At 34.9% G+C, this 12,431-nt stretch overlaps 1 protein-coding gene across 4 annotated transcripts in view; it reads right to left on the bottom strand.

Moving 5' to 3' along the window:
• LOC121378496 (unconventional myosin-IXb-like) overlaps positions 1–12,426 on the bottom strand; it is a 28,221-nt gene extending 15,795 nt beyond the window's left edge. The window contains exons 1-6 of one of the 4 annotated variants that reach the window (XM_041506691.1): positions 12,395–12,426; positions 10,395–10,605; positions 3,420–3,560; positions 1,447–1,607; positions 883–1,057; positions 250–324 (exon numbers count right to left, since the gene is read on the bottom strand). In XM_041506691.1, coding sequence (XP_041362625.1) covers positions 250–324; positions 883–1,057; positions 1,447–1,607; positions 3,420–3,527 — 519 coding nt within the window. In that variant the 5' untranslated portion in view covers positions 3,528–3,560; positions 10,395–10,605; positions 12,395–12,426. Of the gene's footprint in view, positions 1–249; positions 325–882; positions 1,058–1,446; positions 1,608–3,419; positions 3,561–10,394; positions 10,606–12,135; positions 12,292–12,394 lie in introns of those variants that run through there. The other 3 variants (XM_041506690.1, XM_041506692.1, XM_041506689.1) reach the window with 3 other exon arrangements.
• Between the last annotated feature and the right edge of the window lie 5 nt (positions 12,427–12,431).

The raw sequence follows: 12,431 nt of genomic DNA, 5'->3' as shown, positions 1-12,431 counted from the left end.
GCCTGCTACAGCAATTTTAAACCAATAACTTTTGCCACAAGTGAACACAAAATTAAAAACCACTTATCCCTTCAACTGACTACAATAAATATTACAAGTACGACAACCACTGTCAGTGTCGCTGTTAAGTTCAAGCCCTCAGGGCTGCCCTGTAAATGTTTTTATATTATTTTTCACAATAAAATGTATTATTATTATTTTTATACACTATCAATACATAATACATCATAACATAACAAATGTACTTGCCTGGTCAACATACAAACAATGGATCTTTGTTCTATATATTACACAGTCTGATGTCAAGTTTTCTATATAGACACCCTGTAAAATAAAACAATTACCGGGTAGACACTTTGAAAAAAAGAATTTAATATCACAGTGTTATTGGTTTTTAAAATTCTTATTTAATTATACCAATATCACATCAAATTTCAATCTTTACAACAAGGAACTAAACACAAAGTGTATTCTGGTATAAAACCGATGCATTGATTTTGTTTAGTGGAAATCAATATTGGCTTCTCAATTTTTAAAACTATTTTGAAGCAGTCTTATAATGGAGATGCAGTTCGAGAAGACCGGTTTTGATAAAAATTCTAAAATTGAGAGAGAGAGAGAGAGAGAGAGAGAAAGAGAGAGAGAGAGAGAGAGAGAGAGAGAGAGAGAGAGAGAGAGAGAGAGAGAGAGAGAGAAAGGGAAGGTGGGAGGGAATATGGGAAACAGGAGGGATACTCCTACTGCTGGTAAAGTAATCTGCTGTTACCATAAAGCCTATCTTTAACTTATTAAACAAAGATCCTTTTGAAAATTATCATGAAATCTGATTTAACAAAATTGTATTTTCTGTGATTATGGCAAAATAGAGTGAGATAATCTCACCACTCTTGTGCTCTCTGTATTAGCGACAGTAGCCGCTGACCCCAGTGATCCCAGAACTGTCATGGTTGCTGAAACATGCTTAAAAATGTCTGCCTGGGTGCCACCACCAGCCTCTTCAAACAGTTGCCGCAGCAACTGTAAGGCACAATAGGTTTTGCCACTTCCACTTTCTCCACTAAAATAAAGACCGTCGTTTCATAATGTAATAATTCTCCTGTCAAAACTCCTGATAAAAAACATTGTTTATAACAGGACAAATATGCATACATTTATAGGCTATTACTGGATATAGTTCTAGTACCAGAACAAAACATAAAACAGTTTTGAAAATGTAACAAATCAAACATTTATAAAGAAAGATATTTTGAACACAAAATATTTTGAGAACGGAAAACATATTTCTAGGTTTGTTTTTGACTAATTTTCAATAATTTAAACTGATGCTACTGCAACAAAAATTAAATTAAAATGTTTGAAAATTTCGAGAGGATAATACTTTGATGAGCAAACAAAAAGCACATAAAACACTTACTGTTAAAATTACAACATGCTTGTTTGTCTCACCTGACCAGAACAACTTGTGAGTGGCCGGAGTCTGCATGATGTGCTAAAATGTTGTGGACAGCTCCCTGTAAGAGGCAATTGACTGGCACCTGGTCCTGATGTTTAGATCCCTGACAGTGATGAAATGGGTTCACACTCACCAGTCCAGCTCCCAATTTTGTCTAAAGAAAGAAATACAAATTATGTTTTAATTTTCATATAATTTAAATACTTCAATAAAATTTTAAGAAAGAAAATAATTTAGTATTTTGAAGATTTTTCTTCTTCAAATAATTAAAATATGTTAAAACAAGAATTCTGAAAGTACTGCAATATATGTTCCCTACCTGACCCAACAAATTTTCCTATTTCCTAAATTCAAGGGCCATAACTCTTGTGAAAAGTGGGTAAATCACCATGAAAGTTAAACATGATCAGTAACAGTACATAATAAAGCTATGTACAAAATCTCATTTCAATATCTTCAGGCATTGCAAAACAAAAGTCTGGAAAACAAATTTCTCATGTCTCCTAAGTTCAAGGGCCATAACTCCGTCAAAAATGGGTAAATCGCTATCAACGTCAAACTTGATCTGTAACTGTACATAATAAAACTATATACAAAATTTCATGTCAATATCTCAAGGCCTTCTGAAAAAAACATCAGGAAAACTATATGTGGGACAGACAGATGGACAGACAGAAAGACGGAGATAAAATCTATAGTCTCTTCCAGTTGGACCGGTAGGGAAAAACCCAGAACTTAGAATAGATTTACAATTTAATATAAGGTATTTAAATCCTTTAAAATTCTTACAAGCATGTGTATCCCACACATTTCAAGCATTATGTTTTATTTGTTGGAATGGACACACATGACATTGTTCTAATCTTACAAATGTCATATAATTATAGATTTTAAAACATGTTAACACTTTGCTTACTATTAAAATGATTGACCTCCCAAAGTCCTTGCCACAGGCTAAATTATTTAAAATATTTTAGTTATTTTAATTATTAGTACCCCGGTATCTGCTTTCCTCACTCCCCTTCACACTTCTCTGGAAAGTTTTAGGAGAAGTTAATTTTATTTAAAATTTTATGTGACTGCTCGCTGACACTGATTTTGCTAATCGCTAATTTTGCGCATAATATTGGGAAATACAGAGTTAAAGTTGGATTGCTTCCACCAGATAGCAAATTCTGCTAGCAGTGGCTTTGTAATATGCAGTGGCATCTCTACGGAAAATAGCGCCTATAGCAAGCACTGAAATTGCACCCCTGTCCAAACATCCGACACCCAACTTTTCGATAACGTCCGACTTATAGAAACTGCTCAGTGACGCCCCACCCCTTCAAGTGGCGCCCAGGGCATGTGCCATACCTGCCATACCCTAGGTACGCCACTGGTAATATGTAATATTGGCCAGCATTTCCTGCTGACAGCAAGCAATGAATTATATTATTTTGACGTATCTTATTCCTTGTACTGGTAGTTGGGGCGAACATAGCCCAGCTAGTGGTAAAGTGCTCTCCTGATGCAAGGTCGGTCTAGGATTGATCCCCGTTAGAGGGCCCCATTAGGCTATTTCTTGTTCCAGCCAGTGCACCACGACTGGTATATCAAAGGCCATGATATGTGTTATCCTGTCTGTGGGATGGTGCATATAAAAGATCCTGTGCTACCAATAGAAAAATAAAGCTGGTTTTCTCTCTAAGACTATGTCAGAATTACCAGCTGTTTGACATCCAATATCTGAAAATGTAGCAGGTTTTCTCTGATGACTATGTTTGACATCCAATAGCCAATGATTAATTAATAAATGTGCTCTAGTGGTGTTGTTAAACAAAACACACTGTAACTTGCTGTATTGTGTCCTGGTGAGAACATTTTTCCAATATCTGATGATCAATAAATCAATGTGCTCTAGTGGTGTCGTTAAACAAAACACACTGTAACTTGCTGTGTTGTGTCCTGGCGAGAACAACCTTACCTGGTACTGCTGGCTGTAGAACCTGGTCTGAAGACATTTTACAATACTCTCCTCTGTCAGAGGTCCCACCAAATGAGTGAGGTCATCAACTCTCGTGTACCCACTCATACTTCAGCCATCTTGACATTGTTGTAGTGGCACCTACCAAAAAAACAAAAATGAAATTTTATAACAAACATTCTCTATGACAAGGTCTTAAATACCATTTTCAAAGAAAAGGAATGTAAATTTAATTAACATCCTAGAGGAGTTGAAAGACGTCAACTGTGAAAAATGGTCCAGAATGTCAAAAAAATTAATTAAAAAGTCATCTACAATGTAATACCACTAAATAATCTCTGGTTTACATCAGACAGGACAGTACAGTACATCCCAATGCATTTGATGTACTTTGTTATGGGGAACTAGTAGAGATTTGAAAAATCCATGTCCACTTAAGCTGATCCTCGATTTGTAAGAGAAAGAAATAAATGTTTTATTTAACGACGCATTCAACACATTTTATTTACGGTTATATGGCGTCAGACATATGGTTAAGGACCACACAGATATTGAGAGGAAACCCACTGTCGCCACTACATGGGCTACTCTTCGGATTAGCAGCAAGGGATCTTTTATTTGCACTTCCCACAGGCAGGATAGCACAAACCATGGCCTTTGTTGAACCAGTTATGGAGCACTGGTCGGTGCAAGTGGTTTACACCCACCCATTGAGCCATGCGGAGCACTCACTCAGGGTTTGGAGTCTGTATCTGGATTAAAAATCCCATGCCTCGACTGGGATCCGAACCCAGTACCTACCAGCCTGTAGACCGATGGCCTACTACGACGCCGGTCGATTTTGAAGAGAGTCTGGGAGACCGAGGCTCGCAAAAATCATGTAGGACTCTCTAGATTGACTAGCATACGATACCGCATGGTACATAAAACTTATTTGTACAAATTACATTGATTCCTCAAAATGACACAGTCAACATATATCTCAAAATCCTGGGAAACCACAGTCTCGAATAGCGATCTTTTCCATGGTTTCATGCAAAACATTTAGTGTCTTCTGTTCTACTGGAGACGCATGGCAGGACTCGCTGGGTTGATGGCGGGCTCTAAAGATTTGCAAACAGGAGACCTTATGACACTTAAATGTTTTAAACCAAATTTGTACCCTGAAATCTAATGGAAAAAATCCAAATCAATCAAGCTGATCAACATCCTTCATGGATAATTCTGATATATATTTCACATCACGATTTTGTTAAAGGCGCGCTATTGCAACATTTTTACAATTAAATTACATATTGCTTACAGCTTCCTGGCTTAAATGATCAACTTTGGTAAAGTTGATATCTTTGTACCCATTCTGATGTCTGTGCATGTACTACTGTGTAGCATGCTCCAAATACGTTTTATGTAAAAACAGCAAAGAAACGTGTACATGTATGTAACTCAGGAACTAAGTAATCAATTTAAAATTAATCTGTAGGTATACTGTTACCATCCATGCCTGGGTATTTTAATATATTTCTAACAAGTATGATCTTGAGACGACCTAGCTATCACCCATGACAAATTAAAGATTTATACCTGTACATCCACTAACACTGTGAGTGATATCTTATGAATAATAGTATGTTAACTCAACTATGTCCAAAGTTCTATATATAATCAAGAAATAATATCCTATTTCTGCTATAAGAAGCTACAAAGTAGTACAACATTTTTAACAAGTAAAACATTTTAAATAATTCATGCATACATTAATATACATGTGTATTTAAAAATAAATAAAATAAAATATGTTAATAAATTATTAAATTAACCAAAATGTAATTAATTTGTTATTCTCCCAGGGTTCATAGCCTTAAAGACCAAACAAATTCAAAGACTTTCAAAGACTTTTACCTACCATTTTCAAAGACTTTTAAACAGCGGTCAAAGACAATAGAATGTGATAAAAATACCAAAATCAGTTTGTTTACATTGCTGTCCATGGCAACAAATTGTTTGTTTTTTTACATGTATCATGACAGGTTAAACCTTGTAACTGGAAAATATCAAATGCATGCAGCTGTAAAAATATCATCATTGCTTTGGCTGTGATTTGTGAGAATTTAAAGACTTTTATTACAATTCACAGACTTTCAAAGACCTAAAAATATTTTTTTCAAATTCAAAGACATTCAAGGAATTTAAAGACCGCTACGAACCCTGTCTCCTTATTATAAAATATCCACCTATATGACGGGTCCATGGCAATAACCTATGATGTCCAAACAAATAGTCAGTATTATAATGGCCATGTGTACCGGTAGGCCATTAAAAGTAGTTGGTAAATTATGCTTTCTTAGGCATAAATATTCCACGGTTGCAAAGTTGTAAACGTTAAAACTAAAAAATATCATCTTACTAAAAATGTGACACCACAGGTTATTTCTGTAGACCCTTCATATTTTTTTTTTAGACATGTTGAAATATTTATGTAAACACCCTCTTAACAGAACCCCACCCCCGAACCCTCAAAATATAAATTCATGTATACTACACCTTGATCTGTAATATAAACTACTCTAGTAAATTCAAAAAAGAAATAGAACCTTTATTAGTTTGAGAACAATAAAAATTGTATATATTTCTAAACAAGAACAGCAACAGAACTTGTTGACATGATGTATACATGTATTTTTTTTTTCCTCTTAAGAAAGGAAATAAACAAAAGCATAGGGTGTATATAGTTATGGAAATTGCTTGATTTATGTTATGATAAAGGCAAACAATATTCTATTGTTGCTGACATTTGATACCCACCATTGTTCACCATACAAACCCAACAACTGATTTTTAGACATAAATAAAATTCTTGATAAAAAGATAAAATTCCAACATGTTTTCCTGAAATTCAGAACTTTTCATTTGTTTCAGCTCATATATATACATGTACATGCAACTATATAAAAGAATAACATACATGTACATATATTTGTGTTGGCATTTAGCCAGTTGATGTAAAAGCTGAAGCAAAATTGATTAACGTCAGCATTTTTTGCTGATACATATTATTGTGAGAAAATAACTGACATAGGCCTTCAAAATGTATTTTAGCTGAAACAAGCTTTTAATTTCATTTCAACTTATTTGCATGCTTATAGCAAATTAAGGTTCAAACGCGCTGTCCTGGACACACACACCTCAGCTATCTGGGCTTCTGTCCAGGACAGTGGGTTAGTCGTTAGTGGTTAGTGAGAGAGAAGAGGGTATAGCGGTCTTACACCTACCCAATGAGTTGTTAAAACTCACTCTGGGTGGGAGCTGGTACCGGGCTGTGAACCCTGTACCTACCAGCCTTATGTCCGATAGCTTAACCACTGAGGCTGGTACTGGTACACCAAAGGTGGAGGTATGTGGTGTCCTGTCTATGGGAAAATGTATATAAAAGATCCCTTTCTGTTAATGGGAAAATGATGAATGTTTCCTCCAAGGAAGGAAATGTTTTATTTAACGACGCACTGAACACATTTCATTTACGGTTATATGGTGTCGGACATATGGTTAAGGATGACACAGATATTGAGGGAGGAAACTTCCTGTCACCACTTTATGGGCTACTCTTTTCGATTCGCAGCAAGAGATCTTTTATATGCATCATCCAACTGACAGGATAGCACATACCATGGCCTTTGATGTACCAGTTGTGGTGCACTGACTGGAGCATGATATAGCCCAATGGGACCACTGACAGGGATCGATCCCAAACCGTTTCTTCCAAGGACTACATGTCAGAAGTATCAAATGTTGTCATCCAATAATCGATGATTGATCGTCGTTAAACAACAACAAACTTTAACTTTCACTCTACACATGTAAGTTAATAACAGAACAGATAATCAAAAATTATCCGGACTGTGACCAAATCAGTAAAGTTCTGTGAGGACAACCGTGTGTTATTTAACATGTTAAATGACAATGCTGTGTACAGTTAATCGTATTAGTGGCAATTCAGTAATTACATAACACCAATATAATGATTAATCTATCTGCACACAGGAAATGTAATCTCGGCTCTGGGGTATTTTTTCAGTTTAAATGTATTTTTGTACTTACCGTATAACACTTAAGTTGAAGCATGCTGCCCAGGACCCATGCTTATCAAACTTTAGAGTCTAGACTCAAATCTTTAATAACATCACATACATACTACATTGACATAAAATCTAAAATGTGATTTAAAGTTAACTTAATTTTTTATAATAAAATTATTAACTATACAATGTATAGTTTAAATCTATTTTTATATTATATGTTGTACTCCCAATAACAAATAAAAAGTGTTATTTCTACTTTTGCTTTCATGTAAGCTAAATGTTACAAACTTTATTCGAAAACAAAGATATGACATATCCTTTTTCACATTCTTGATAATTTTCCATACATCACTATACAATTGCAGTAGGGAAAAACAAATCATACATATTATGTCACAACTCAGTTGAGAATAATTTTTCCTTTTAGCCAAAAAGCATTTTAATGTGGGATTTTCAATAATTTTTTAAAGTGGAAATTGCCTTTATTGGAAATGAAAACATACTTACAAAGACAGATCCTAATTTTTAACACTAAAGCATATTTTTCACTATTAGAGGCATTCATGATCATTGATATCAAACATTATTTACAAGTTATTGTTTAGATTATCCATTTCCTCACAACCAAAGTGTTTCTGGTCATCCTAGTGTCTCTAACATCACAAAATACATTTTTCATATTTTAAAAACACAATGTGTGAGAAGTAATGATTATTGAATTGCGTTTTAGTCTGTTTTAAGAGTATTTCAATGTCACAGACTCTTGTTTCACTCTGTTGTATCCAAATTTGTTAATTAACCAAACTCAGTGTCCATTTTTATGTGTTGAAACTAGGGTCAAGGTGAAAAATATGTCTTAGTGTTTAAAAACTAGGGTCTGTCCCTTTAATGCCATCAAATCTCCTTATATTTGACTACAACTTAGCAAAACAATTTTTGGTCTGGTTTCAACTTTACTTTGTTATAAAGTTATCCTTTAAAGATGTGAGTCTAAACTTTAAGGGCCGAATTTGCAAAACAGGCTTTGTAAATTCGGTCCTGTCCCGAGTCAGGCCACCGATCTTATCGTCGGTCAGACTCGGGATGGACGTGTTCGAAACCCTAGTGGTATATGAGAATGTTAAACTAATTATCTATCTATCTATCTGTAAATTCGGTCCCATATGTTTTATAAACACAGGGTCTATGCACACATATGTCCAGGATAGAAGTTAATGGTCAGTTGTTAGTGGTTAGTGCTGGGGGGTGTTGTTCATAGAAAACAATAGTTACACCTGAATCAATCTTATATTTACAAATGTTACATAAAATTGCTATTATAGTAATATTATAATTGTACTAAACAGAACCAGCCATTGGTTTAAATTATGGCATGTATATTTAATAATGATGAGTTACATCAACTGTATATCAGTTTGAACATGGTCACCTGTGCAATTAGAGATTGTGCACTGTAGGATGGATACTATATGCCTCATCCCCACCATCCACACACCCTTCCCCACAGGCATTGAAATAAGTATATTGCCTGGTAACCCATGTACAGGTTACCATAAATTAAGGGGTCTGATAACCTACATCTTCGCAAGCCAAGGTACCATTCTGTATAGTATACTACATTTCGAAAAATGCAAATTTTCAAAGCTATCTTAATGGAGGGGCGAGACATAGCCCAGTGGTAAAGTGCTCGCATGATGCGCAGTCGGTCTAGAATCGATCCCCATCCCATTGGGTTATTTCTCGTTCTAACCAGTGCACCATGACTGGTATATCAAAGGCCGAGGTATGTGCTATCCTGTCAGTGGGATGGTACATATAACAGATCTCTTGCTATTAATGGAAAAATGTAGCGTGTTTCCACTCTAAGTTGTTGTTCAAAACAAACTGTAAATGTTTAAACTATCTTAATGCTACGATAACGTAAAACCATCATAGGCTATGCCGTGTGTCATAGTGACATCATAGATTATGAAGATTTTAAGATATAGTGGTGCCAAGATGGCTTAAAAAAACTGGTCTTGAAATGGTACCTTGGCTTGCAGTTGGGTAACCTGTAGCTTATAGGCTAAAACAAGTTTTTACAGTGCAATATTACTATTACCGGTAGGCTATTTATATAAATGTCCAGAGAAAATGTAGACGAAAAAATCTGCTACAGTCCGTCCAACAGGGAATGCCTTTTTTCATATTAAGAAATTTACTACAAGCTATTTATTTGTGAGCCAATTATTTTGTAAATTTGTATATTTTTATACCACACAAAAATACAATTTTTTTGTTATTTCCAAAACACTTTTACTTTTCTTCTTAAGTCAAACCGAACTGAAATTATTTACAAAAAAACAATGGAACGATGGGACAGACTATAGGTTCATATTCGAACCCCTTCCCCCAGCAGGGCTAGCTTTGGGTGAGCAAAGCATTTCGCCAAATTATTTAATTTTACTTCAAAAATTGCACAAACCCATTTATTTTCAAAACAAATGATCAATTATTACATGACATTATTTTGCCAAATTAAACTAAAATTCGGCCGGCTTTTTTTTTTTTTTTTGCAATTGGCAAATTTAGTAAGTGCCAGAGATAGCCCTGCCTTGATCCAGACCACGCTACACCCTTGAATATAATAATACATGTATCGATAATTTGCCTCAAAACACTGCTACAAAATCTTCAAAAATCCTTAAATTAAAACCATAAAAAATGCCTTTAAAAGTCATTGACATTGAAAGTCATTGTATTTGGTTAATTAAAAACCCCCAAAGTGTATGGACACTAAATAACACAATTAAATGGATATACATGTCATAGATGCATAAAATTTAAACAAATCATGAAAATAAAAATTTATTAAAATTAATAATAAAAATTAATGAAAATAAAAATTATATTTTCCCACCTGAACTGTCTACAGATGTTGCTCCCTTGGCGTAACACTGGAACAGGTATTTCCGAATTCCATAGCCCAATACACAAATGTTTGTTTTTCCCCCCAACTCCTGAACAAGAGAACTTTCTTGCTTCTAGGTGTTGAGAGGTTGATTGCAGCTACACACGGCAGCACTTGGTTAATTAGGAGGCATGATTGATTCCTTTGTATACACAGCTACCTGGAAGAAACCATGAGACTTACTGCAACTGATATATATTTTTCATGAAACAAACAGATTAATGGAGAAATGGGTCAGTACACAGATCTGTAATGAGTGTGCTACTCAACCTTGGATTAACCTAATCCAGCTGGCAGCTAGGATTATATCAGCACATTTCATATTGCAGCTCTTATATACGTGCACATGTAGCTTAAGAAAGAACACAAAAAAGTATAAAAATAGTAACAAAAGGAAAGGAATATATATCTAGGCCTATTTAAAGGAACACACCCTAGTTTTTAAACAATACAGTATATTTTCCACTAGTAGCGCCTCTTTTGATAACTGAAATCAGACTTTGCTACATTTTATTGTTTAGATAATCCATTTCTGCACATTCAAGTGTTTCTGATCATCCTGGTGTTTGTAGCACCACAACCAGAAGTAACGCAGACTAGCTCTAGTCAACTTTCTAAGTCTGTTGTTTCTTTTACTTTCATATGGATATGAAACAAAATAAATCTGCAAACTTATGTGAAAACGGCTTCACTGATTCACGGTTTGCAGATGATTTTGTTTTGTTCATACCCCAATGAACGTACACAAAATAACAGACAATCCTTAAATGAACACCCAATAGCCTAGCCTGAGTACTCTGACGGTAAGGGAGCAAGACAGACATACTTTAGACAATTGTAATGCTCAGTACCGTCAGAAACCAATCAATATAAATTCTGCTCAATCTCTGCCTACCAAATGGCTGTCAAAGAGTACCACTCTAATGCAACAACAATCCTATGTTTGACGTTAAATACCTTTACATAGATCATTTTAGAGTTCATTGATAAAAATAAATTCACATATTAATAACTAATACACACATTACAGGAAGAAACATGTCAGCAAATATGTATTTAACCGGAACATTATTGAAAGGGGGTGCTCTCAGGTTTCTTTCTGTAGTGTGTGTATTAGTAAGGGCCTAATTAATATGTGAATTTTTTTTCATCAAGGAACTTGAAAATGATTGATGTAAAGGTATCACAAACATACCATAGGATTGTTGTTGTATTAGAGTGGTAATCTGACTACCATTTATTAGGCAGAGATTGCTCAGAATTTGTATAGATTGGTCTGTGATGGTAATGAGTGTTATCACTGTCTAAATGTCCGACTAGCTCTTTTACCATCAGTGTAGGCCTACTTGGGCTACCAATAGCCAAGGTTTTTGTGTGTGCTGGGGTGTTGTTAAACATTCATTCAGAATGTAGATGGTCAATATTTAACTCAGTAGAATTAAGGTTGCCCATGGTGCTTGGGTTGTAGGATCTAATCTCCTCTGCAGACCCCTCCAGCCATAACATTTTGTAGACCTGTCACGGAGGTGAGAATCTAATTATAATGATTATTGTCTCAATCATAATGAAACTTTTGAGATATCCCCTAATAACAAATTATAAATTGTACCGAACAACTACGAGATATATATAATAACTGGGTGTGGGTGGTGTGGTGGTGGACTGAACTCTTTCCTACTGACGTAATTACCCCAAAACAAACCGATATTTCTGATGTCTACTACAAAACCCCTTTCTACCCTTCAGGAACTTTGCTTATATCGTAAAGGGAAATAACTCCAACAACTTTGCATTGACTTGGTGAACCAACCCGACAGTCGCTACATCAAAATACAGAAGCGTTACAGACACCGTTATTTTTTTTAGCATAAAATCAGTTTAAATCTAAGATATTTTGTACAGAAAATGCGCTTTTAATCCTCAACTTAAAACAAACAATACTTATTTACATTGATGCAAGTCTGTTATATCTGATTATATACCGAT

The sequence above is a fragment of the Gigantopelta aegis genome, chromosome 8 (assembly GCF_016097555.1).
Source record: "Gigantopelta aegis isolate Gae_Host chromosome 8, Gae_host_genome, whole genome shotgun sequence".
Classification (NCBI taxonomy): Eukaryota; Metazoa; Mollusca; class Gastropoda; order Neomphalida; family Peltospiridae; genus Gigantopelta; species Gigantopelta aegis.
The sequence above is the reverse complement of the archived record's forward strand: the minus strand, read 5'-3'. Positions and strand labels throughout refer to the sequence as shown.